Source organism: Eulemur rufifrons, chromosome 7 (assembly GCF_041146395.1).
Source record: "Eulemur rufifrons isolate Redbay chromosome 7, OSU_ERuf_1, whole genome shotgun sequence".
NCBI classification, from domain to species: Eukaryota; Metazoa; Chordata; class Mammalia; order Primates; family Lemuridae; genus Eulemur; species Eulemur rufifrons.
The window spans coordinates 202019192-202046725 of NC_090989.1; the positions used below are offsets into that span (position 1 = coordinate 202019192).

General features: G+C 52.1%; 1 protein-coding gene across 1 annotated transcript in view; it reads left to right on the forward strand.

Moving 5' to 3' along the window:
* WNK2 (WNK lysine deficient protein kinase 2) overlaps positions 1-26970 on the forward strand; it is a 123057-nt gene extending 96087 nt beyond the window's left edge. Inside the window, exons 20-30 of the mRNA XM_069472094.1 lie at positions 177-246; positions 2215-2300; positions 2400-3076; positions 5995-6209; positions 7215-7406; positions 8176-8274; positions 14369-14413; positions 15883-16125; positions 23577-23590; positions 24149-24260; positions 26909-26970. Coding sequence (XP_069328195.1) covers positions 177-246; positions 2215-2300; positions 2400-3076; positions 5995-6209; positions 7215-7406; positions 8176-8274; positions 14369-14413; positions 15883-16125; positions 23577-23590; positions 24149-24260; positions 26909-26934 — 1779 coding nt within the window. The 3' untranslated portion in view covers positions 26935-26970. The remainder of the gene's footprint in view (positions 1-176; positions 247-2214; positions 2301-2399; positions 3077-5994; positions 6210-7214; positions 7407-8175; positions 8275-14368; positions 14414-15882; positions 16126-23576; positions 23591-24148; positions 24261-26908) is intronic.
* The last annotated feature ends 564 nt before the right edge of the window (positions 26971-27534 follow it).

Sequence of the window (27534 nt, forward strand, 5' to 3'; positions counted from 1 at the left end):
GCCTGGCTCACCCACACACATCTTGCAACAAGTGAGCCCTGTTTGAGGTCTTGGTGTGCATTGAGGGGCCACCAGAGGGCAACTCCAGAGACAGGAGGGGAAATGGATTTGTAGATTTAGCTGCTGAAATGTTGACAAGCCAGCCTCAGCTCTTTCCTCTGTGTTTCTTCCTCCAGTTGGAAAAGTCAGAACTGGCCCCTACTCGAGGGGGTGTGACGGAGCAGGGCACATCTTTATCAATGACAGGTAACCGAGCCCATGATGGCCACCCAACCCCATGCTCTTGAGGTGCCACCAGCCTTCCTTGCCCCAGAACCTTCTGCATCTGCACCCCCACGCTTTGTCTTTTGAGGGATAAAATCATCCCTTTTATCTTTAAGTGATCCTTCAGTATCTAGGGTGAGGCTTAATTAAAACCCACTGTGTTCTAGAATGAAACACATGCTCACACTCCAAAGAGAGAAAGTCCTCTCATTGAAATGGATAAGCCCCACTGGTGGATGCTAGGATGGGGTAGGGACTGTGTCTCTGCCCTGGATTCTCCCGAACTGAGCATCTAAACACATTTGGGTGGACCTCCCCCAGGCCCTGCGCTTATTCAGCAGGGCTACAGGATGCCCACAAAACACCCAGGGCTATTTTGCCAGGAGCAGAGCCATGGGGCTGGGGGATGCCGCAGCTCCTGGGAAGCGGCTGAGGCCAGGGCCATCCCTGAAGACCTGATGCAGAGTCCCCCTTGACTCCTGGCTTTGCACATCTCCTTGGAAACTCCTTTGCTTTGGTTTCATTTCATTACCTGAGTGCCCGAGTCTCCTTCTTCAGGGAGCTGGGCTGACCTTCTAAGGAGCGAGATTCCTTCTCAGTCTGGAATTTTTGGAGGGCTCCAGCCAAGCCTCCTAAAAGAAACCTCAGTGTGGATCAGTGGCAGGTGGGGCCCCACAGTCCAGGCTGTGTTTATTTCTACATGCCATACTTTAAGAGGGTATGGGACAGCTGGCACTGGGGTCAGAAGCCGAGCACACGAAGAACTGGTGATATTCAGGCTGGGGAAGATGAGGGGGAAGCGGGAGTGTCTGTGAAAGGGCAGAAACGAGAGGTTGTGTTCGAGCACCTGTGCCCGGCCACGCGCTAGGCTGCCCTTGTCACTGCATCTGACTCTGACCTCATGCTGTGAGATGCATCCCATGGGCCCCTTTTGCAGATGAGGAAACTGAGCTTCAGTAACAGTGTGACTTGCACTCCCACTTCACACTCTTCCCAGAGTGCAGAACTCGTGGGGGAAGCTCTGAGGAGACAGATTCCAGTTTGGAAAAGGTGAACTTCTGTGGCAATCATAGCTGTTTAGAAATAGAAGGATTGTAGTTTGTAGTGAGCCGCCTGTCCCTGAAGGTATGCAAAGAAAGATCAGATGATCCCCACTGCAGGGATGTGAGGAGGGAAGTTGATCACTGCCCACGGGTTGGGGATGCGTGACAGAGGCTGGACCGAGTCTCCTCAGGAATGTGGACTAACATTCCCTTGCAAGTTTCCTCTTGGGGTGTGCAAAGGAGACTTGTGTTTGTGCGTAGAGTGGCCCCAGCCTCCCCGGAGGCTCTGTTGGCTCTTGCTGCCTACGCCAGTGGCATGTAGATGTGGCTCATGCCCTGCTTGCCCACAAGTTTCTTTTGCCATGTGGGGGTCTCGGCTGCAGGGGGGACCCCCTCACCAACTTGCTCAGCCTCTCATTGGCTCTTCATGGCACCCCTGGAAAAGATGGTCAGAAAAGTCTTTGTGGAAGGAGAGCATGGAGACAGCTGCAGGTGCAGTGGATGTTCCCCAGCCACCGTGGGAGCAGGGCTGGTTCCAGCCCTGTCTGTCTGCTCTGTGCAACTCTCTGCCGTCAGAAGACAGCGGGGCAAGACTGGGTTCTGGCCGTCAGGTGCACAGAGGGCCTGGCTGCACCTGGGTGTCCGGGGCTGAAGCTTCTCCCCTTGCCGGGGGTTTGTAGGGTGTCTTCCACACAGTGACGTGCCGCGAATGCCATGGGGCTGGGACATCATGGTGTATTTTCAGTTTTCAAAACTGCCATGAGCACACACAAGTGGCTCCTCCAAGTGCCAGCTCCCTTTTCCCGCCCAGCTGGCGGTGCTCCGTGGGATTTGGTTTTGTTTGCTTGGCGGGCGCCACCTCTCTTCCTCCTTCACCAGCCCAGTAACATTTCTGATCTTCCTACAGCAGAGTTGTCTCCCGGCAGCACGCTGGGCTTTGACAGAGACGGAGGGCAGGTGGCCTCAGACTCCATGGCGCCCAGGGCCCCCCAGGTAAGGTTGACTTCTTTGACAAGGCCCCTGGCTGGCAGGTGGGGTTTGCTCTCTGCTGCTGTTCTCGTGGAATCTCTTCATTTCCACTTGTTTCCCAAGGATGCGAGCCCTGCACTTAAGGAACCCACAGCCATGGACAGCAAGGTCCCTGGGGAAAGCTCGGCAGAGCTCCTTCAGAGCCGCCCGGGGACGATCACAGAGGGTGGTCAGGCCGGCCACCCCCAGACGTACGGCGCTCGGGCCTCAGGGTCCCCTTGGAAGCGGCCAGGGCAGCAGGATGGCAGCTCACCAGCCAAGACCGTGGGCCGCTTCTCAGTGGTCAGCACGCAGGACGAGTGGACGCTGTCCTCCCCCCACAGCCTGAGGTACTCCGCCCCGCCGGACGTCTACCTGGACGAGGCGCCTTCCAGCCCGGACATGAAGCTGGCCGTGCGGCGGGTGCAGACAGCATCCTCTATCGAGGTCGGCTTGGGCGAGCCCATGTCCAGTGACTCCGGGGACGAGTGCCCTCAGGGGCGGCCTGCGGTGCAGAAGCAGGCGTCCCTGCCCAGCGGTGGGGGCATGGCCAGCGACCTGGTGAAGAAGGCCACTGCCTTCCTGCACAAGCCCTCGCAGGCCGGCTCTCTGGGCCCAGAGACGCCTGGCAGGGCAGGCGTGAAGGTCCCCACCATCAGCGTGACCTCCTTCCACTCCCAGTCATCCTACATCAGCAGTGACAATGACTCAGAGTTCGAGGACGCTGACATAAAGAAGGAGCTGCAGAGTCTGCGGGAGAAGTAGGTCCTGCGGGGAGGGCCCTCCAGTGTGTGAGGGCAGCGATGGGGCAGGACTGAGGTCCTGGCCAAGCAGCCACTTGCAGCGGCTGGGCAGGCAGAGATGAGGCCACCTTAGACCCACCCCTGCTGCTCTGGGTGGAGAGCTCCCCGCCTAGAGCATCCTCCAGGCTGGGCCGGCCCCTGCCCCGCCATCTGCCTAGTGGCCCTGGGGGCCATGCCGCCCTTCCGATGGCTTTCTGCAGCCCACTCCTTCCTTCTGCCACCCTTGGGGACATCTCCGGGCGTCACTGAGTTGTCACTGGGTCATGTGCCTTCCTCACCGTGTCTGTCTGCTTTTCCTCCTCTTTCTCCCTCTCTGTGTCTTCCCATTTCTCTCTCCTTCTCTCTCCCTCTCTTTCCTTCCTTGTTTCTCGCTCTGTGTCCTTTTTTCTCCCCTCCATCTCTCTCCCGCTCCTCTCCCTCTCCCCCTCACTCCCATATCTCTTTCTCCATCTCTGTCTCTCCCTCCCTTCCCATTTCTCTCTCCCTCTTTCCCTCCCTCTTTCTCACCCTCTGTCTCTCTCATCCAGCAAATATTTATTCTGTCCCTAGTATGGTCAGGGGGTACCATGAGGCACTTGCCACCCTGAGATGGCCTTCGGGGTGGGAGATAGAGCCCAGCAGTGAGGTTATTAAGCTGTGGCTGATACAGGACTCGCCAGCACTGAAAAGCAGAGAGAGAGCTGGGTGCTGTTTGAGGTCACAGAGCGGCACAGGGGCTGTGGGCCTCCTTTCTCTCCTGCCGTCCTCTCTGCGTGGCTTCTGCCCGTCTGGGTGGGGTGGTCAGAGCTGCCATTGAGGAGGTACTGAGTGTCCCCTGGTCTGTGAAGAGCTGACGAGGGGTGAGCTGGAGCCGGCTGGGAGAGGCAGGAGGGCAGGGCTGGTGGACGTGGTGCTGGTCTTGGAGGCACCCAGGAAGGCAGCCCCTGCGGCCTCACAGCCCAGCAGAGCCTTTGTGGAGGCAAGTGGGTGGATGGGTCCCAAGGGGGACATGACCTGGAACCTCTCAGGACAGAAGGGCAAGAGATCCTGGGCATGGCCTCTCAGCGGGTGTGTTACCCTGGGAAGCCAGTGGTCAGCAGGCACAAAGGGGAGCTGAGATGACTGCCAGCCACCATGAGGGCAGCCTTGCAGAAGGGGAAGGAGAGTTTGGATGTGAGAACACTGGGGACAGAAGCTGCTGCAGGCTCTGAGGAAAGCCTGTATCCTGGGTGAGAGCAGGTGGGAACCCCGGGGGAGCCAGGGGTGTGGCCTGGATGTGGGGCAGGGCCTAGAGATGAGGGGCAGGGCCTAAATGGCAGGTATGGTTGGGAGTCAGGAGTGGGCAGGGCCTAGGGAAAGGGGTGGGGCCTAGTAAGGGAAGGACAGAGGGAGGGGAAGGAGCCCAGAAGCACCCCAAAAGACAAACGAGGTGATTCACAGAACCTAGGACAGGGGAAATAGACACCGAGAGGACCATGGAGCCCCCGTGGAAAGGGGTAGACCATTTCAAAGAGAATAAGGGAAATTTTGAACCTCAACTGGGAATTGAGGGGACTTGGTGGCATCTGATAGGAAGTAGCCAGCGGTTCCCAAACCTTGCTTGCATTAACACCCCTGGACACCTCGTTAGAACACAGGTGCCTGGGCTCCACCACGCGGTTTCTGGTGTGAGCATTGGGGTTTCTTAGGGCTCTAGGAGCCCTGTCCTCAGCCCAGCCTGTGTGTGCAGACATCGGGGCCCCTGGTTCTGTAGGGAGCAGCCCCAGGGCAGCTAGAGCCAGCTGGGGAACCCCAGCACAGGAATCCCATTGCAGTCAGGGCAGCCAGCTGCAGCTGAGCCGTAGGGCTCGGGCCTCGGAGGGGCCTGAAGTCCTTCTGGATAAGACGCTGCCTCTGCCCACACAACAGCCGTTGCGGGCGGTCAGCACTTTCCCTTGAAACAGATCTCGCTTTCAGAAGATAATCTGGTGCAGACAGTCCTTTGTTGTTCCTCTCTGGAGTTTATATGGAGAAAGCCGTTCAGAGTTTTATTTTTATTTATTTTTAGTAGCTAAAGAAAGTCATTTTTTTTTTAAAGCAAATTTGGCAGTTATTGAAGATACAGGAGGTAAAATCAGAACTTGCTTCCTCATTTCCAACTGTGGCAACCATCTGTTTTCCTAGCCATAAGAGGAGGGCCTGGGGTGGCAGAGAGGTGCTGCAGCCCCCTAGCTGGGCAGCTGGGGCCCCATGGGAGGCCTCAGGCCTGTGGAAGCTCAGCGCTCCCAGATGCAGCAGGGAGGCCCAGCAGGGAGCCATGGCTTCCTTTCCTCCGCTGTCCTGGAAACTGCCCTGGCCCATGACCAGTGATCCGCCTGCATTTCACCTGCACAATGGCATGTGACCTTCCACGCTAGACCCAGTGGGCTGGCCGGAATCAAGCGTCTGTGTGACGTGCTCCTGCAGGTCTGGCCCCTCCTCTGAGCTGCCTCCCACACTCTCTGTTGCCTTGAGGAAGTAACGCATGTTTGCCTGGTGAACTGAGGCAGTCCCTCATTGCCAGGCACCAGCTGATTTTCTGTCCACCCGTGTGAATGTTTAGGGTTTTTATTGCAAGTGTAAGCGTGGAGTCCCTGACCACTGAAACAACCATTAAAACAAATTGTGGATGTGGGAAAATTTGAAGTTCCTTAGGCTCACCCCTGTCATCGGGCATGGTAATACCTGAGGCCCCCAACGTGGTGCCCTCCTGGTTTAAATATAAACAATTGCCATTTTAAAGCCCAGAGTGGCCCTTCTGAGTGACCTAGGCCAAGGCACAGACGTAGCTGCCCACCCCACACCACCTGTTCTCACATGGCGGTGTTGGAACTCGCTGAGGGTGCTCACCTGCCCTGCTCCTCTCTCCCCTCCTCCAGGCACCTGAAGGAGATCTCAGAGCTTCAGAGCCAGCAGAAGCAGGAGATCGAGGCTCTGTACCGCCGGCTGGGCAAGCCACTGCCCCCCAACGTGGGCTTCTTCCACACGGCGCCCCCTACCGGCCGCCGGAGAAAAACCAGCAAGAGCAAGCTGAAGGCGGGGAAGCTGCTGAACCCCCTGGTGCGGCAGCTCAAGGTCGTGGCCTCCAGCACAGGTCGGCCTCCAGGGGGAGGGCCGCGCTGGGGTCGGGGAATGGGATGGGAGCAGGGCCCAGGGATCCCCAAGCGAGCTTGGGAGGTGTGCTCAGTGCAGAGGTGCCACCCTCAGACCTGGAAGAACACTTGGGGTTTTCTCGTTTCTGAGTCTCCTTTCACGCAACAGGGACGTCAGTGCAGGCCGAGGTGCAGAGAGGCAAGGCCTGTGCTTGCCCAGGGGCCGCGAGGAGCCAGGCCTAACCCCTGAGTGAGGGGCGGGGGGTGCCAGGGAAGCTCGAGGTGGCTCCCCCCACCTGCTCCTCCCTGCAGGGCACTGCCTCAGAAGGGTGGCAACTGCTTCCTTCCAGCTGCATTTCTCAGGTGCTTGCCAGCCGAGCAGCTGCCTTTGGGGGTGGGGGGTAGAATGATGACAAACTCCTGGTCTTGTTCAAGGTGAGACCTGGTCACTGCGTTGGCACTGGTCTGGCTCCAGGCAGCCAGGAGCCCATGCCTATGCCTGTCAGGCGTTCTTGAGGCCTCCCGAGTGGCACTGCTGCGTGTGTACAGCCTGAGAGTCCTGGTGCTCTGAGGTGGACACCCCATGAGCCCAAGTGTCCACGTATGCCAGGCGGGAAGCCATTATAAGCTACCTGTGAGCCAACCACCTGCAGGACACACATCCACAGATTGCACAAATTATGTGAATTCAGTGCCAATTCTCACAGCTAAGAGGAGACTAATTAGGGTGAGACGTGCACAGGCCACTGCGAGCCTGGGTGTGTGGCTTTTGTCACCATGTTTGCACAACACAAGTCCAGCACAGTGCTGGGGACTGGTGGAGACTGGGCACTTTCTGTGATCTTTCCCAACACTCCCATATGGGAGATCGGGCCACGTGCCCTTCGTCTGCAGGAGACTCAACTTCCCCAAGGTCACCCAGCAACCAGCAGGCAGAACAGACAGCCCGCATGGCCCCTGCCCGGCAGCGCCTCATCGTGCCTGTCACCTCTTCTCCCCCTGCCCAGGTCACTTGGCTGACTCCAGCAGAGGCCCTCCTGCTAAGGACCCTGCCCAAGCCAGTGCGGGGCCCGCTGCGGCCAGCACCGGCCCGAGCGGGAAGGCCGTGCAGACTCAGCAGCCCTGCTCCGTCCGGGCCTCCCTGTCTTCGGACATCTGCTCCGGCTTAGCCAGTGACGGAGGCGGAGCGCGTGGCCAAGGTGATTCCCAGCTTGCCTGTCTCCGAGCATGTGCTAGCCACATAGGGCCTCAGTGGTGTCCCCAGGAGCACGCCTGTATTGTGTAGAGGGGCACAAGCTGCAGCAAAGGCTGCCGAGTAGCTTCTTAAGAAAGGAAAAAAGACATAGTCTTTGGATGAAAAGAATGGAATTGCCCCAACCACCACCAAGTCCTGCTATAAGCTCAGGGGGAGGTGATGCTTTGCTAGAGCAGACCTCAGGGAAGTGGCCAGGACCGGGGAGGGGAGGGGACCTGGCGTCTAGCTGTGTGCTCAGTAGCACGTGTTCCTAGGCACTGGCTGCCCGCCCCCACCATGCCCCTCACAGCAGAGCCAGACGGTGCTAAACACCGGGTCCTTCCAAAGTCCAGAGGGACAGCTGGGGGACAAGGGCACAACTTTCGAGCTGGGAGTTGGCCCTGAGGAGGAAATGCTTTCTCGTCAATGCTGTCGTGGGCGGCAGCAGCTGCTCGATAAGGTGCTCTCCTGTCCTCACCATCTCTGTCCAGAGAAATCATGGTGACCACGAAGGCACCCTGCCCCACCCGCCCTCCTCCGGGCCGCTTCTCTTCCGCTCCTACACTCCACCTTCCCATTACGTGGTCAGTGGCTTTGGTGCTCTGGGCTGGGCTAGATGGAGCCGTGGATGTTAAGTGACGAGGCTGGTGTGGCTGTTGGTGTGGAGGAGGAATCGCAGCAACCTGTACTTGATGAGTGTCTCTTTGTTTTCTTCCCTCTATATTCATTTGCAGGCTGGACGGTTTACCACCCAACGTCTGAGAGAGTGACCTATAAGTCTAGTAGCAAACCTCGTGCTCGATTCCTCAGTGGACCCGTATCTGTGTCCATCTGTCTGTATTTGTTCTTTTGTATTTTATCACCTCCTGGCCCTTGGTTTCTCCCCACCCCACGCTCTCCCTGTCTTCATTACCTTTCATACATTTCATAGGATGCCTCCCCCACCCCATTGAAGTCACCTATTTAATATCAAAAGTGGAACCCTGCGAGCCGGTCCCTGGGAGTGGCTGCCGCCCCCACCCTGGCCCCACACAGCGCGTGTGCATGCTCTTGGCTCATGCCTGGGCACCAAAAGCATGCGCAGCGGAGTGCCTACGCTCCGCCTTGGGCACCTCTGCCCGGACGTATGGGGGCCCTTCGCATTTTCTCGTCACCTCATTTATTTAATTTTTTTATGTTGGATGTAGTTTGTTTTCTGTTGCAATTGTGGCAAATATACATGTCCACTGTCCCCAGTTCCAGCGACAACAAAAAGACAACCCCAACCTTCTCCAGACGCATGGTGTGTGTCACACGTGTCTGGACTGTGAAGACACGCATGTAGCCAGTCCATATGGTTCTAAAGGTCACTGGAGGGTGTGGCTTCTGTACCAGGGCCTAATCCCAACACCCAGCGCTGCGCATACCCCGCCCGCTCCCTGCATGTGGCAATGCTGAGAGAGTGTGCTCCAGCTCGGCCCGAGCCCCTCCCCACCGCGAGGGGAGGTCTGGTCCCCTCTGTCATCTCTCTGCCCTGTCCAACCTGAAAGATGAGACTGACAGCCTCCCCTGCAGCTCTTCTGTGGAGCGTGCGTCTTTCCTGGCTGTCCCCTCCTCCTCTTCCATCCAGCTGAAGCACTTTACCTGGTGTATTTTCCTGTGAGCTCATGTGACCGCAGGAATGAAGTCAGTGACACAGTTCCTCGAATCTCCACTAAACCAAAACTCAGTTCCAGTCACTCAGATACCCTGGAACAGGCTCTCAGTGCCCGGGAATTCCATTTCCAGGAAAGGCACACTTGCTTGGGGCCATCCGAAATTGTGCAGCTGGTTTTTTTAACCCTGAGAATGATTGGCAAATGAATCAAAAGCTGTAGAGCTTTTAGGTTTTTATCTTTTTAACAGGAAAATTAAGCTCTTTAACAATTAAGCTTTTAAACAATTGGATTGGATATGCTGGTTTGGGGCACTTGACTTTTTGCTTGTACAATAAAGATACATTGTGCTTGTTAGGAGCCAGAGGCCACGTCCACGGGAGGCGTCCATTGCCATCAGCCCACCCCCATCAGAGGTCCACGTGGGTCACCATTCTCCAGGCGGGCAGGTTGAGGACACAAGGGCCACGTAGAAATGCCGGGGACTTCCCAGGGGCTTCTCGGTCGTTTAACAGCGTGCCTTGTCCAGTCACAGTGTTGTCCGGGCTATCGGTTCTGCAGTCTGGCGGCTGGTTAGAGGCTGAGTTTGGGGAGGGATAGAAGAGCCCCTTCTGTGTAGCGCTGAAACCTTTTGCAGCAGCCTTGTCCTCCCCTGCTCGCCTGACACCTCACTTGCTGTTCCTCTGCTGGTTCATGCCTGTGTGGTCTGTCCTGGCACTGTCACCAGGGGTGAGGGGCCCTGGGAGGTTTGGTGTGGGTGGGTTGATTTCAGGTGTGGTCCAGGCTTTGTTTCTGCCTCAATGCTGTGAGGCCCGTGGTCTTGCTTGTTCTCACAGCTGGGCCCGTCAGGCAAGCCCTGGCTGCCTCCTAGTCCTTTCAGGCCATAATGTGTCCCCCTAGGCCCTGCAGTTGCAGGTCAGGGAGAGCCCAGGTGGGCTCCTGCCCTGGGTGCCTCTCAAGGCCCGTTAGAGTCAGTTGTGGACCTCTGAGCTCCCCCTGCTTCCCTGCAGGAGCTGGGACTGCCCCTCCCGTCTTGTCCCATGTGGCCCTGGCCCGTGGGCTATAGAGGTCGGAGCTTCTCTTTGAGCTGCCGCTTCGTTCATACATCTGCTGGTTCCTGGGTAAACCCACTAGAAAGCCCACAAGAGGAGGGGAAGTTTTTGCTCCCTAATTTCTGGAAGAGAAACAGCTCCAGGAAAACAAAGTGGGCATTAAACTTTGAAGTACAGAGAGCCCTGCCTCTGTGAAGCTCAGAGAAGATGAAACAGCCCCAGGCAGGGCAGGTTGAAGCCAGGTCAGAGGGTGGGCTGGGGGCACGGGGTGCCCAGGTGGCTGTGCCTGGGCTAGGGCCAGCAGAGCAGCCGGCAGTTCCAGAGGCCGGGAGCTGACCCTGCATAGAGGGACAGGGAGTAGGCGGAGGTCAGGAGCATCAGGTGGGCAGGCCCCCAGGGAGTGCAGACCTCCTGGTGGATCCCCACGAGCCGGGTTCTCGGTATAGACCTATAGATCTTTGGGACCCCTTCTTGTGGTCACACGTGCTGGGGGGAGCTCAGGTGACCCTGTGTGTGCTGAAGGATGGTGGACTCTGAACTGGAGAGGAGGGGTCTTGGTGCAGACTCCGAGAGGGCACCCTGGTGGTTCTGTTGATCAGAAGCTCAACAGGATTGAGCTTTCCTTTTGGATCCTCCCACCTGACCAGCAGGTGCTGACACCCTTCTGGGTCTTTCTCTGTGCCTGCAGGAACCACGGGTCTCACGTTTTCCTCAGGTTGTTTGTTGGCTGCAGCACGTTCCACTCAGGGACCCTCCGGTGCCCCTGTGGGGCCCTTCTGGCCCTGCCCTCCCCTGCTGTGTTTTCATCCCTCCCTGGCGTGGGGAGAGTGAGTGCTCAGCAAGGCCCTCTACAGTGGGTGCGGGGAGGCTCCTGGGGCAGAGGGCACCCAGAGAGGAGGGCTCCCACCGCACCTATGGGCCCCGACCTCTGCATCCTGGGCAGCCCAGGTGGTCAGGCCGGGCAGTCAGTGCAGCTCGCCTCTGCGGCTGGCCATGGAGCAGGCCTGTGTGCTTCGGGGCCCTGTGGGACCTGGTCTGCAGCTCAAGGTGAATGAAAACATCCCCAGATCACCTTGGGCAGAGCTGAGGCACATCCTCAGTTCCCAGTTGATGCTTTATGGACAATCTTTTTGGCCATTTTCTCAGCTGAAGAACATGGTTGCTCCATGTGTAGATACCCGAAGGGGTATCTGATGCCCATTTTTTTCCTGTGCCAGAAAAGGGAGCCAATGCTGACTGTGGAGTGAGGCCAGCCCCCTCCCCGAAGTCGTGAGTGGGGTGAGGCGAAGCCACCAGCCCAGCCTGCGAGGGGAGGTGGGCTGCCCCGGCCAGCGTCGTGCTGAGGTCGTAGCTCCCGCTGTGTCGTGGGGACTGGACAGTATGAACGCTGAGGTGTAGAATGCAAATGTGGGAGCTGCTGAAGGGCTGACCCACTTTTTAAGCCATCTGTCCCCATCAGATGCCCTTGGCTTGACTCCCTCACGTTTGAGGCATCCTCCCTGCAGCCAGCCAGGGGTGTGGACAGTGGTGGGTGCTCTGGCTATGGAGAGGGCGGGACCGTCAACCCCAGAGCAGGTTGTTTTTGTGCCAGAGTGGACTGAGGGTGAAGCAGGGCAGGGGCCTCACCTGGTGCCCTGAGAGGCAGGCGGCCAGCAGCTCGTGCTGAGGGGCTCTTCCAGACATCTGCGCAAGAGCAGAGGATGCCACGTCCAAGAATGGGCCCTACTTCCGTCTTTGTGCGGCCACGTTTATATTGTGGGAAGAAAATGCTGTATCTCCCAACAGCTGGGGTGAGGCCACCGAGCCCCATCCTCAGCACCCGCCTGAGTAGTCCAGAGCCCTGCGGAGAGGCTGGGGTGGGCCTGGTTTAAGCCATCAGCCTCCTGCAGTTTCCTTTGTTCCTTTGGGGTGGGGTGAGGGCGGATTGTCCTGACACAGAGTGAGGGGCAGGACCTGGGCCAGGACAGAGGTGCTGTGGGGACATGGACTAAGGAGCCACTTAAGGATGAATGGAGCTGTCAGAGGGTGGCAAAGTGTCTGCCCCCAGCCAGGTAGTGACACTGGACAGCGTGTCCTTAATGTCGAGGGGCAGGCATCCATCAGTTTGCCCTAAGGGCCGGGAGCAGTCAGTGCTCTGGGCACCTGGGGCCTGAGTCTGGGAAGGCTGTGGAGGCCCCCACGGCGGTGTGATCCTGGCTCTGGGCATGTGTCTGGGTTCCCAGAGCGGGAGTCCGGCTCAGCTCTGATGGCAGGTCTGGGCTCCCTCTGGTGGTTCCCAGCCTGCCGCTGCCCTGTCTCAAGTTCTTCCCAGAATGACAACAGCCAGGAATTAGCCCCAAATGCAGAGTTTCAACCACACCAAAAGCTGCCAGGCAGGCACAGAGCAGCTTTTATAAAGTACCTACTGCAGCCAGGCGACCCAGCATGACCACTAGCCCCTGTGTCTTAGGGCCGTCCACATGGGACTGTTGCATCCCAGAAGGGGCTGCAACCCCACACGGAGCCTGATGGAGCAAATGGTGCTCACCCAGTCCGCTGCATGCTGGATTCAAGCCCAGGCCACAGGTGCAGACCTCAGGGGTCTTTCTTGTACTGTAGAAAGCAAACCAAACCTCCCCTGCACGCTGTAGTGAGCTCCCAAGAGGACACCAGTGCTGTTCCTGGTAGGGTTTCATCTTAGAACATAGACCAGCAAGGGCACAGCCCTTCAAAGCTTCTCATCCAAGTGTATCCATCTTCCTGCCCAGTTCTTTTTTATTTGAACTTTAAAGACTCTGACTAGCCTGGGCAAGAGTGAGACCCCGTCTATACTGAAAATGGAAAAATTAGCAGGGTGTGGTGGTGCGTACCTGTAGTCCCAGCTACTTGAGGCTGAGGTAGGAAGATTGCTTGAGCCCAAGAGTTTAAGGTTGCAGTGGGCTATGATGATGCCACTGCACTCTAGTTGGGGTGACAGAGTGAGATTCTTGTCTCAAAAATAAAACAAAAGACTCCAACAGTCCATCACCTCACTTTCCCCACGTTAGCCTCAGAGAACATACAGAATCAGCTAAAAATAATAAGTTGATTTGAGCTAGGTTTCCAAGTCCTGTACACACAGCTTGGGCCAAACTCGGGCCACAGAGCTGGGCCAAGGGTTTGCCTGCTGTCCCCCAAGGCAAGAGGTGCAAGCCCTTATAGAAAAGGAATGTGGACATTGCCAGGTTTTCCAAGTCCCTGGAAGGCTGAAGCATCGCCTTTTAGGTCTTCTGGGCTCCCTTCTTGGAGAACGTGTCCCTGCTGGGGAGGGCGTGTGCTCCTGGCGAGGGGGCCTTGGGCTGGAGCGAGGACAGACCCTCCATGCTAGTGTGGCTTTGCCGAGTGACCTTGGGGAAGTCTGAGCCTGTTCTTGCCCATCCCAGCTCCGCCTGCCCAGCGCCCTGGAAGGCCACAGGATAAGCCAGTATGGCCACTGCCCGGGCTGGGCACTGACCGGCCAGCACATTACATTTAGTGCACACCAGACAGCCTCTGGTCAGCGTGGGGCTGGTCCCCTTAGTGGTGGTCCAATAACAAGGAGGCTGGACTGTTCCAAATGGAGGCCTCACCTTGCCCCTTGTGGATGTGGACTGTTAAAGAAGAGGCAGCAATCAATGTCCCAAAATGTCGGGGTCAGCCGTTAGGTAGAAACCCTTGTGTTCCCCTTCTCGACGCCCACCGCTGACCTCATCCAAGGCAACCATCTGGGATCCAGAATTGGCCTCAAACCTGCAAAACAATGTATCTTTCTGCACTTGGAAAACCTCCGACGGGTTTCAGTGGCCAAGCCAGGCTGCGCCCAGCTCCACTCCAGAGCTCTCGTGGCAACCGTCCATGGGTTTTCCTGCCTCAACCAGTGGGGCTCCCAACAGCCCGACGCTGGAAAGCCAGCCAGTATGCTTTGCTGTTTTTTCCTCCCCCCTTTTTTTCTTTCTCTTTTTCTTTTCTTGGAATATGCTTCTAGAGACAAACACTGCTCCCTCAGCTGGGGGGCTTGGCCCTGGCACCTCTGCCACCTGGGTGAAGCTCGTGTGAGCCTGCACACTAACTCTGGGGGGCTGCCCAGATACCCCAAGCCGGGTCGGCCCTCTTCTCTGAACCGCTGCCTTGTGTCTGCCCCTCCCTGCACACTGACGACTTTTGCTTAAAGTGTGGTAGCGTGTCCTGGTGTGTGCTGTTCTGCCTAACCCTGTGGTCTTGTGTCGTTTCTTTTTCCCTTGCAGGGTCTGCCCTGAAGCGTCTCTGCCTAGGCAAAGAACACAGCAGTAGTAATTATCCGGGTTTTTTTTTCCCCCTTTGTCGTCTCTCATTGCATGGGCTTTATTGTGGCTAGTGCACATCAGGGTCCCCGTGGCCAAGCGGGCGTGGCCCCTCCGTGCCCCTCTGTTGGGCACCGCTTCGCTTCTGCCTGGCGGGACAGCTGCCCTCAGCCCCCTTTTGTGTCTCCATGGCTCCTAGAGTTTGTGCAGTCTCGCCAGTTCACATCTAACAGGCTTGTCCTTCTCCAGAACATCCACAAATTACCAATCGTTAATTGGCTCCTTTTCCAAAACCATAGGGATGAGTATTTCCTTGAAGTCCTAAAGATGAGTGCCTCCCACGAGGACAGATACCAGGACCAAGTGGGCATTAGTCTACCTGGGCCACTCACTTCTCTCTCTCTCTCTCTCTCTCTCATCTCTCTCTTTTTTAATTTTTTTTCTTTTCTGGCTGAACTTTTCATGTAGGAATAGCTCCGTGTGTGTAAAATCTCATCACTAATTTTTAATTGTTTGCGTCTGTGCTTTTTCATTGCTATCCACTAAAGTCCACTACATTTCAGGACAGCTTGTTTGAAGAGTTGGTCGTTAGGTTATTTTTCCAAGGCAGAAAAATTTTAAGTTGGCTTTTCAAAATTGTTAACCAGAAATTATGCGTGCAGGGGAGGAACACAGTTTAAAAAATTAAGAAATCCCATTTTGGTCATTTAAAAATAAATCTTTGAGTGCTCATCTCCCCAGAGGGGCTCCCTGCTCCCTCCTGCTTCCGCCCCGGCCCATGGCTAGGGCTGGTGGAGCCCACGTCAGGTGGCTTTAGGTATTTGTACCCTTTATTAATATCTTCCCCAAATGCTCTGGTAAGGAAAGGCACAATTTCTCTGTCTTGAGTTCCAAACAACCAAGCCATTAGGGTTCACGGGAATGCCCATATCGCAGCCTATGGCAAGCATTTTCCCATAAGCCGGGGGTTGCCGGCAAGCCAGCCGTAACTGCTGTGTGCTGAGCACTCTGCACAGAGTAGCACCCCGCTCCCCGCGTCCTCGTGTCACAGCTGAGGATGCAGAGGCCAGAGAGAGCCTGAGGAATCCGACCCTAGGCCACAGTACACGTGTGTCTGGCCATGCTAAGAGTTTCCTGAGCTCTCTCACACGTGAGTCTGGGGACGGGCAGCAGTGGGCACAGAGTGGATGCTGAGCAGAGCCTGACAGCTGCCACAGGGTCCAGTCCCTTGGCCTGGCTTATGAGATAGTGACAGCCACCTGGCATAGTCTGGTTCCCCACAGCCCATGGAAATGCCCCACCATGTCTAAAACAAGGCAGCTGGGCCCTTTAATCCAGACCACCTCTTGAAGCAAGGTGCTGCCTGGCTGAAGTGAGACCATTGTCTCGGCTGTCACATAAGAATGAGTGCAGCCAGCCCACCGGGGGCATGGAGAGTATGTGGCATCACCAATCCTGGCCTGTATGTGACTCCCCAGGGTCCTCCACCAGCAGCCTGGCCCCAGGCCCTGAGCCAGGCCCCCAGCCCACCCTGCACGTCCAGGCGCAGGTGAACAACAGCAACAACAAGAAAGGCACCTTCACGGATGATCTGCACAAGCTGGTGGATGAGTGGACGAGCAAGACGGTGGGGGCCGCGCAGCTGAAGCCCACGCTGAACCAGCTGAAGCAGACGCAGAAGCTGCACGACATGGAAGCTCAGGTGGGCTGGGCTGCCCCTGGTGAGGGCTGTGAGCACAGGGCAGGGCTCGGGTGCTGGCAGGGTTGGGTAGCTGTGGCCTGTGGTATTTACCAGCCTCCTGCATGACAGATGGGCATTGTGTTAAGCTCTTCACTGTCATGATCTGAGTTCATTCTCACCACAGCCTCAGGAATCAGGCTTTCCCACTTTATAGATTGGGAGGTACATGATTTGCCCATACCCTGTGGCTGGCAGGTGGAAGGGACAGGAAAGGGCCAGACTATGACTCCAGAGCTCAGGCCTGGGCAGCCCTAGTCTTGCAGCTCAGAGCTGGCAGGGGCAGCCTTGCCTTGGCAGGTAGATCCATCTCCACCTGAGTTCTGTCTGTCCCCAGGCTGGAGAATGGGGCAGGTGTGTACACCATTCCTGAGTGACACCAGCCTTGGGCTTTAGCTCACACTCACCCAAACCAACACGGGGCAGAAGGGGGATCTGCTCTCATAGGTTTTGGCACATAGCACGTTTTTATATGAGGACTAGTTGAAGGAGTATCTCCTCTTTTCCACCTTTCTGGAGGAGTTTGTGGACGATTGGTGCTATTTCTGTCTTAAACATTTAGTGAAGTTCATTGGTGAAGTCATCTGGGCTGGAGTACTATTATTATTTATTTTTTTTAGTGTGGGAAACTTTCCTATGTGTCCTTTTACTTTGAAAAATTTCAAACACGGAAGAGCTGAAAATTCTGCAGTGAACACCCATATACACTACCTACACTCTAACTGACATTTTGTTGTATGTATCACACATCCCGTGAGGGTAAAGATTGTTATTATAGACTCAATTTCTTTTACAGTTTTAACACCATTTGGATTTTGTTTCTTCTTGTGACAATTGTATTAATTTCTGCTTTTCTAGCAATTGGTGCCTCTCCTCTAAATTTTCAAATTAATTTCCATAAAATTGTCCATAGTTTGCAGGATTTACAGTGATGTCCTGTTTTTCGTCCTTAATGCTGGTGGTTTCTGCTTCCTCTCTGTCTCTCTCCCTCCGTCCTCCCTTACTGTCTCCTTAGAGGTGTGTGTTTCATTAGCCTTTTCAAAGAACACATTTTGTCTTTGATGATAGTCCTTATTGTATGTTTTATTAATTGCTTCCTTTTATTATTTCTTTCCTTCTGTCTTTGGGTGGATTTTGTTGTCCTAGAAAGTTTCTTAAGATGTGTGATTCATTGATTTCTAGCCTTTCTTTTATAATGTAGGCATCCAGTGCTATAAAATTTCCTCTAATGGTTTTAGCTGCATCACAAAAGTTTTGCTGTGCAGCATTTCTATTAACCTTCATTTCAGAATATTTTATAATTTCCATTGTGATTTGAAGTAAGTATAGTTGTTAATTTTCTAAGGACCTTTTGACTGGTGTGTTGTAGTTTAGCTGCACTGTGATAAGAGAACAGACTTGGAGTGCTTTCCATTCTTGGAAATTTCCTAGGACTTGCTCTTGACCTGTGTTGTCAATCTTTGTTGCTGTTCGGGGGGTGCTGGAGCAAATCCGCTTCTTTCCCTCTTCACCTCCCTGCCCCCAAGGTCAAGCGCCCTACTTCTTTTCTGAAGGCCGCAGAACCCTCCTGAGGGCACATAGCCGTCCTTCTGCCTCCCCACATCCGTTCTCCGTGGAACCCCGTTATTCTAGGACGAAGTCAAGAATCTTGAATGTGGCCCCAGGCCCCGCAGGGCTGCACACTGAGGCGGGCAGGCTTGTCTCTGCTTTGCTGTCTGGGCTCCTGTCACATTGGCATTCGGGATTAGTAAAGTGAATCCTATTATCCAGATGTTTTGGATTCTTATTAAGTATTTAGGGTTTGGGTTGTCTTTTTTAACTATTCTTTTTATTATTGTTATATTTATATACATATATAAAAAACATAACATTTACCATGTAAACCATTTTTAAATGTACAGTTCAATGGCATTAAATACCTTCACGTTTTTTTGCTACCATCACCGCCATCCATCACGGAACTTTTTCAGCATGCCAAACTGAAACTCCGTCTACACCAAACACTAACGTGCCAGCCCCTGCCCATCCCTCTGATCCCCCAGCCCCTGGCAACTTTGTTCTGTCTCTGTGACGTACTAGGTACTTCATAGAATTGGAATCATACAGGATTTGTCCTTTTATGACTGGCTTATTTCATTTGATATGTTTTCAGGATACATCCATGTTGTAGTATGTATCAGAACTTCATTCCTTTTTTTCCCCGAATTTTTTTTTTGTTGTGGTAAAATACACATAAAATTTACCATCTTAACCATTTCAAGTGTACAGTTCAGTGGTACTAAATGCATTCAAAATATTATGCAAGCGTGACCACTATCCATCTCCATAACTCTTTTCATCCTACAAAACTGAAACTCTATCCCCATTCCCCTCCCCCAGTCCCCATTCTACTTTTTATCTCTATGAATTTGTCTATTCTAGGTACCTCATGAGTGGACTCATGGAATATTTGTCTTTTTCTGACTGGCTTATTCCACTTAATATAATGTTCTCAAGGATCAACCATGTTATAACGTGTGAGAATTCCCTTTCTTTTTAAGGCTGAGTAATATTCCATTGTATATATGTACCACATTTTGTCTGTCTGTTCATCTGTCAGTGGACACTTGGGTTGCTTCCAGTTTTAGCTATTATTAATAATGCTGCTATGAACATGGATGTACAAATATCTCTTTAAGGCCCTGCTTTTAATCGTTTTAGATTAAAATTGCTGGATCGTATGGTAATTCTGTGTTTAATTATTTGAGAGACCACCATACGGTTTCAACAGCACCTATACCATTTGACATTCCCACCGAAAGTGCACAAGTGTTCCAATTTCTCCACATCTGTGCTGACACTTTATTTTCTGGCTTTTTGATAGCAGCCATCCTGTCAGAAGTGAAGTGGTTTTGATCTTGTGGTTTTTGACTTATATTTCCCTAATGATTAGTGATGTTGAACATTTTTTCATGTGCTTATTGGCTATTTGCATATCTTTGCAGAAATGTTTATTCAAGTCTTTTGCCCATTTTTAAATCAGGTTGTTCATTTTTTTATTGTTGAGTTTTAGGAATTCTCTGGATATTAAGGCCTTATTAGACATATGCTTTGCAAATATTTTCTCCCATTCTGTTAATTGCCTTTTTCTCTATTGATAGTGCCTTTTAATGCACAAAAGTTTTTAAATTTATCTTTTTTCTTTTGTTGCCTATGCCTTTGGTGTCATATCCAAGGAATCATTGCCAAATTTAGTGCTATGAAGTTTTCCCCTCTGTTTTCTTCTAAGTTTTATAGTTTTGGTTTTTACATTTAGATGTTTGGTCCATTTTGAGTTAATTTTTGGTTTAAGGTAAAGATCCGCCTTTATTTTTTATATGTGGGTGTCTAGTTTTCCTAGCAGAATTTGTTGACATTGACGAGACAGTCTTTTCCCCGTTTAATGGTCTTGGTACCCTTGTCGAAAATTATTTCTCCATCTAGGTTAGAGTTTATTTCTGGGCTTTCTCTTGTTCCGTGGCACCCATGATGCATGTATTGGTCCACTTAACGATGTACCACAGATCCTTTAGGCTCTATACGCTTCTCTTTATTCTTTTTCTGCTCCTCGTACTTGATAATTTCAGTTGTAATATCTCAGGTTTGCTGATTCTTTAAGTGCTCAAATCTGCTTTTGAGCCCCTCTAGTGGATTTTAAAATTTCAGTTATTATACATTTTAGCCCTTATATTTCTATTTGGTCGCTTTTATAGTTTCTATCTATTGATATGTGCATTTTGTTCACACATGATTTTCTTGATTTCTTTTAGTTCTTTGTCTATGGTTTCCTTTAGCTCTTTGAGCACATTTAAGACAGTTGATTTGAAGTCTTTGTTTAGTAAGTCCAATGTCTCGGTTTCCTCAGGGATGGTTTCTGTTGATTAAATCTTTTCCTTTGAGTGGGTCTTACCTTCCTGTTTTATTTTCTTCAGATTTTAGGTCACTAAATTTCTCTTTGTGTCCAAACTGCTTTTAAACCTACTTAGAGTTTTTAATTTTGATTATTATATATTTCAGTTGAAGAATTTGTATTTTCCCCACATCTGCTGTATCCTTTTTTATAGTTTCCAACTCTCTGCCAAAATTCTCAATCTTATATCTCCTTCACATAATATTTTATAGTTCCTGTTTTCCTTTTGACCTAGTTTTTCATTATATCACCTTGTCTTTTCTCGAGACTTTATTTTATATTGGGTGTAGGATATTGTATTTGAAAATTTATTTGCAAAAGGAATTTGAAGCCTAGTAGTAGGTTTCTCATTATTGTTTTAATTTGTCTTCAAGCACCTTCTCATATTGTTATCATCTCTCTTTTATACAGTTCCTGGTCAAGGATAGTGGCCATTTAAATGTTGATTTTGTTTATCTTTTTATCATTGATTTGTGGGAGTTCATTAAATATCTTTTGTCATATACGAGGGGACTTTACAAATGGAAAAATGGAATTAAAAGATAAAAATTAGAAATACAAACTTTATTTCTCAACATAAGCTCCATCAAGTTCAAGACACTTTTGTAAGTGATGATACCAGCCATTTAGTCCATCCCTAAAGAATTGAGGGGTCCATCCTGGGAACTGAAACTTGTCAATACAGTCTTTTTTACATTATTAACTGAAGCGAATTAGGGGCCATTTATAGTTTTGTTTTTTTTTTAAATCAGGAACAAAAATAAGTCAGAAGAAGCTGAATGAGTACTGTAAGGTGGATGCCTAATGATTTCCCATTGAAACTCTTACAAAATTGTCCTTGTTTGATGAGAGAAATGAGCGAGAGCATTGTTGTGGTGGAAAAGGACTCTCTGGTGAAGCTTTCCTGGATTAACTTTCTCAAATCATTCTCATAATAAACAGATTTTGTTGTTCTTTGGCCTTTCAGAAAGTCAAGAAGCAAAATGCCTTGAACACCCAAAAAATTGTTGCCATGACTTTTGCTCTTGACTGGTCCACTTTTGCTCTGACTGGACACTTCAACCTCCTGGGAGCCATTGCTTTGATTATGCTTTGTCTTCAAGATCGTACTCAGAAAGACATGTTCTATGTCCCGTTACAATTCTTCAAAGAAATACTTCGGGATCTGGATCCCACTTGTTTAAAATTTCCATTGAAATCTCTGCTCTTGTCTGCTGCCAATCTGGGAGCAATGGTTTTTGGCATCCATCGAGGGGAAAGTTTGCTTAACCTTAATTTTCCAGTCAGAATTGTGTACAGGGAACCAAGTTGAGATGTCTGCTGCTGGCTATTGTTTCTAGTGTTAATCGTTGATCCTCCTCAATGAGGATGTAAACAGATTAACTTTTCCTCGCAAATTAACGTGCATGGTCTGCCACTATGGGCTGCATCTTCATCATCATCTTGTCCCTTCTTAAAACAAGTCATCCATTTGTAAACTTCTGATTTCTTTGGGGCATTGTCCCCGTCAGCTTTTCATAATGCATCACTGATTTCACTATTCTTCCACCCAAGCTTCACCATAAATTTGATGTTTTGTTCTTGCTCCAACTTCAGCAGAATTCCTGTTACTTTTCAAACTGATTTCTTATCCTTTTTCCTGCTTCAAACTAGATCCTGTTCAGACATATTATAACAAGTTAGTAGGAGTTTATTTTGGTGCAAAAAAATTTTGCAATCCATGCATAGTCTTTTCATTTTTTTTCCATGATCCACAGATAAATGCTTTGAATATTTTATTTATTTATTTATTTATTTTATTTCAGCTTATTATGGGGCTACAAAAGTTTAGGTTATGTATATTGCCCATGCTCCCCCACTGCCCCCCGCTCCCGAGTCAGAGCTTCAAGAGTGTCCATTCCCCAGACAGTGCTCATTGCACTCATTATGTAGGTATATACCCATCCCCTCCCCCCTCCACATCTGCCCGACACCCAGTTGGTGTTATTCCCAAACGTGCACTTAGGTGATGATCAGGGAAACTAATTTGCTGGTGAGTACATGTGGTGCTTATTTTTTCATTCTTGGGATACTTCACTTAGTAGAATGGGTTCCAACTCTTTCCAGGAGAACATAAGAGATTCTATATCACCGTTATTTCTTATGGCTGAATAATACTCCATGGTATACATATACCACATTTTACTAATCCACTCATGTATTGATGGGCATTTGGGTGTCAGAATGCACATTTTCCATGAACTTTTTGAAGTCTCCTTGTATATATATAATGGACATGTTCTACCAATTTGTGGCTTGTTTTCTTAATGGTAAAAGTGAAATGGGAGAAGTTTTAATTTTATTTTTCCCAAAAGCGTCATAGTTTTAGCTATTGGATTCAGTCCTGTGAGCCATCTCAAATTCACTTTTGTATATAGTTTGATGTAGAGGCCAATCTGTCTTTTTTCCTATCTGCATATCTGGTGGTTCCAGCACCTTCTTTCCACATTGAATTGCATATTGGTCAAGTGACCACATATGTGTAGGTCCATTTCTGAGTTTGCTATTTTGTTCCCTTTAGCCATGCCTTTATCCTTATGGCAATACCTTACTCTCCTATTGGCTGAAGGTTTATAGTAGATTTAATATTTGGTAGGGATCAAATATTAAATAAAAAAGGATCAACTCCAATGTTGATCCTTTTCAATAATTTCTTGATTTAGGGGAGGTCCTTAATATTTACATGTATGTTTTAGGAACAGCCTGTCACTTTCTACAAAATAACCCACTGGGATTTCTACTGAGAGTTTATTAAGTCTAATGGGAGTTGATTAACTGAGTGAAATTGGACATGTTTAACAATATTGAGTGTTCCTATGAACACGGTATCTCTCCATTTATTTACATCTTTTTTAATTCTCTTCAGTGTAAAGATGTTATAAGTCTTTCCTTAAATTTATCTCTTACGTAGTTGATGTTTTGGAATGCTGTTACAAATTTAAATTTCATTTTCCAGTTGTATGTTGCTAGTATATAAAAATACAGTAGGCTTTTGTACCTTGTATCCTGCAATCTTGCTAAATTTGCTGTTAGTTCATTTGCTGTTAGCAATTGGTTTGTCCATTCTTGTGGGTTTTCTCCATGCATAGTCTTATCATCCTCAAATAAGGACAGTTTTCCTTTTCCCTTTCTAGTCTGTACCTTTTATTTGTCTTCTTCCCTTGAAGTGCTGACTAGAAGTGAGGAGCCGCCTTGGGGAAGCACTTGTTTCACCCACAGCAGAGGCTTAGCTGCCATTCTGCAGAAGCCCTTTGCAGGTGCAGGGGCTCCCTCTGGCTGCTGGCTGCTGAACAAGCTGTCCATGCAGGGGCGTGGAAATGGCCGAGCGCCCTCCCTGCGTCTGTGGAGGGAAGTGTAGTGATTCCCAGTGGGACAGCAGCCTTGCCTTCCTGTGGCAAACCCCACTTGGTTGTGATGTTTTATCTTTTTTATAGTTGCTGGATTTGAGTTGCCAGCATCTTGCCGAGGGCATTCAAAGGCTGTTGGTCTGGGATCTTTCTTGCAGCAGCCTCGTCAGGTTCCTGGATCGGGCCATGCTGGTCTTGCGGCAGTTGCCGCCCCTTGGCTGGCTGGAGAGTGGGGGCTGCCCTACTGTCGCCCCCCTGCACTCAGGCTCTGCCCAGGCGCTGGGGCACCTGCACTGCCCAGCTCCTGGGCTGTTCCCAGCTCCCGTAGTGGCACCGCCCAGGCTAGCAGAAGGCCTTCCTGTTGGCTGGGTGGAGGGGTGTGGGGCCACTTGTGTGCCCTCAGGGGCCAGGCCCCTCAGGTCCTGCGTCAAGGCCCATTTTGGCTGGTGGACAGCTCAGGTGTGTGGCCCCTAAGGTGGCCAGGCCGAAGTTTTGGGAAGCAAGTAAGGGAGGGCAATGCTTTCTGCCTTGCACCGTCATTTGGGTATCAGCCCTTAGGGGTGTCTATCCGAGGCAGGTCCCAGGACCACTGTCTCCTGAGGGTGGAGAAACTGTGGGGACTCCAGGGACCACTAGGGGAGGCCAGCTGATTGCAACCAAGTGTACCTTTTTCTTGTCTTTATGTCTCATAGATGACCACACCTCAAGCAGGAGTGGGGATGCCGCGTCTGGCCCCAGCACCCAGCCCTCTGTCCTCCACAGTCATTCCTGGAGCCGCCCCGGCCCTGCCCGTGCCCACACCAGGTACTGCCCTTTCCAGCCTCCCAGCCCCACCCTGTGCACGGCCTCTGTGTCAGTTCAGAGGCCTGCTCCCAGCCCCAGTGTCCTGGGGGTCCTGGGAAGCCCAGGTGGGTCAGCCGGAAACACAGGGCAGCTGGAGTCCCGCCCAGGTGCCAGTGCTGCCCTCATTCTGGCGGCCGCCATCCGTCAGCACGCCCGGGCCCCGGCTGCAAATCACGTAGCCTTCTGCCCTGCCCCTTGTGGTTTGGCCTCTGACTCCCTCCCCAACCTGTGTGGGCACAGTGCTCAGCCAAGAGGGGGACAGCATGTGGGCAGCGCGACTGGCTTCCTCTGTGGCTTCAGACCCGTTCGCTCTTAGGTTCCCAGGGTCCACGCACAGTCTTCACACCCACTTCCTGTACTTGAGTTGATGGGTAGAACCTTGTCATCACCCTGCAGAAGCACAGTGCCTTGAATTCCAGCTTTTCTGTTTCCTGACGAAAAGAGATGTTAAAAAAATCATTTATCTGAAAAGGTGTATTTCATTTATAATTGGCTTGTGCGTTCATATCCTTATTTACTGTTTTAATTTGCAGAAATGTGAATGGTTTACAAATCAGAAGCTGCATTTTGATCTTGATTTTCTGTTGTAAATGCCTTTAAAAAAAAATGAATTAGCAACCTTAAATATTGAAGCACTTCAGATGCCAGGTGAGCCCTGCTTTGTCCTCAGTGGAACACTGTCTCTCCGGGCTCGTTCAGGGACTGAGAGATGACAGACACTTGGACAGGGCATGTGTGCAGAAGTTGGTCTCAGTAAGGCATGCCAGCAGCTCTGTTTGGCTACAAGCGCTAGGTGAGCAAACACGCTGTCGCAGCTGGCAGGCTGTTGTGAGCGCCCATTAGGGTGTGCTGGGTGCAGAAACTCCAGCGCCCCCTGCAGAGACGGTACAGCGCCTTCATCAGGGGCCCTGCCCACTGTCCTGTCCTGCCTGCTTTCCTTCCTGTTCCATGACTTTCATGGAGGCCTGTGGCTCTGCCTGGCCCTGGCACGCAGACCGCTCTCCTGGCCACCCCTAAGGCTGGTCTGCTGGGGGACAGGATTGTTCTGGGGGGTTCGCTGGGACTCGTCCCCAGCAGTCGGAGGTGAAGGCCCCAGGATGGCTTCTCTGGCAGATGTGTCCCACCCCCTGCTGGAAAGCAGGCTGCCTGGGGCTGCCCAGCTGTGAACTGAACAGTTTCTGTATTTATTAGAACTGGCTAAATTATTTTGGTTTAAATATATTATTCCATCAATTCAGTTAGAATTGAATTTTCTAGGTGATTATGCAGAATCTTCTGCCAGGGCACGATGCTGTCGTAAGAGATTTCTGTTCTCCGTAGCGGGCCCCTTGCCCTGTTCTTGAGTGGAATAGAGGCTGCTCTCGCCCGTTTCCCCTCTTGCCTGTTAGGCCTTTCCTCGTACCTGACCGTCAGTGGCACGGAATCCCCAAGAGATTGTACACGTGAAGGAGAAAAATAAACATCTTTGCTCGAAAACAGTGTGAAACAACATCTTTTTCTTATCCTCTGCCCATGTGAAAGCCAAGCTGGCCAGGCTTGCAGGGAGGGCAGGAGCAGAGAGGCCTGAGCCGGCCTGTTCTGGGCTCAGCTTTGCCCACACCTCTGGAGGGGGGCGCTGAGGGGGCTGGGGGTGTTGAGTGACAGGCTGGGCTGCACCAGCCATGGGGGACCGAGAGCAGGGCATCCAGCGGGGCTGCCTGGCCCCCAGGCACGGCTGGGCTCTGCTGGCTCCCAGCCTGAGTCAGGCTGTTGGCTGGACTTCCAACCACTCTGCACTGAATGTCGTCTAGCAGTGCAGTGGGCCCTGCCCACAGTGGAAAAAAGGGTTTCATTGTCAGTGAAACAGCATGTCTTGCCCCTGTCCAAGCGGGGGCTGTCTCCCAGGAAGCTCAGTTTTCATAATTTGCTGTGGTTCCTGGAACCACCTGCTTTGCTCCAGGTGGGCCTAGCTTGGAGGAGGCGGGCGTTCCCCTGTTGGGCTCTCAGACTCTTGAAGGGCTTGGGGTCACATGGATCACATGAGAGGCACTGGCTTTCCTGGCAGGCACAGGGGCCTTAGGGAAGGTGGCAGTTGGGGAGAGGACCTGCCCTGTGTAGATACAGCACATGGTCCTGGCCAGCTCCCTGGCCCCCACGATGGCCTCAAGTGAAGTGGCTTTTCCTCCTGTATGCACATCGCAGGCCTGACCCTGACCAGGCCGAGGGTCTAGGTGTCTCCTGCTGGGTTCGCTAGGGCGGCTGCCTTGGCTGCTGTGCCACCTCCCCACAGAGCTGCAGCATCAGGCTTCGTGCTCCTGCGTGGAGGGAGGAGGGACACTCATCCCAGAACCAGCAGACTCCTCGGCTGCGTTTCAGGTGCCAGAGCACAGCTGGCTCCCGAGAACCTCTGGCCGTGCAGGAGCTGCGAGGCTGTCTGTGTTTCGGGCAGTTGTTCAGGCTAGGAGGCTGGCCCGGATGATAGAGGCTGCGGGCTGTGCCGAGGTCAGCACTGTCTGCGCAGTGCCTGGGGCCCAGCTGGCCCGGCCTCACCTCACCCGTCCACCCTTGTTCGGAGCTCCCGGGAGGGCCGCGGCGGGCCTGTAATGGGCTGTGGCGGTTTTGTTTTCCAGATCCTGAAAGTGAGAAGCCCGACTGACCCCGCCCAGACGCCAAAGCGGAGAAGTGACAGGACCCTCAGGGCCAGCCTGCTCCTCCTGTCCAGTTCATGCTGTTTTGTAACCACTTTCTAAGCATTTTTTATTCACAATTGGAAACACAAATGTAATGCAAGAATAAAAAATATTTTGGGGGAGAAAGGACGTTGGATTTTCAAACTCCTTCTCCTTTCTGGAGGCCCTCAGATAGGCAGGTGACTTGGATGTGATGGGGTAGGGGACATTCCCAGGAACCTGGCATGCCCAGGGCAGCCCCATTCTCTGTAGGGCCCTGGAGGCGGCAGACCCTGGGAGGCCGATCTCCAAGCCCTCACCACCCCAGCCTGCACAGACTCAGGATCCCTGGGTGACTCCTGGCCTTTGCTCACACAGCTCCATGTAGTATGGCCTTGGAGGCTGAAGGCACTTACTATTGGCCCCCCAGGGCACAGGGCCAGCATCCACGGAGTTCTAAAATGATCCTCCTTTCAACATTCAAATGCTCTGGCAGGGAAGGCACCGGTCAGTCTGGGGTCTGAGACCTCTGGCTATGGGGGTGGCAGAACAGGACCACCAGCTCCTTGGAGGGCTCACCGCCTGTG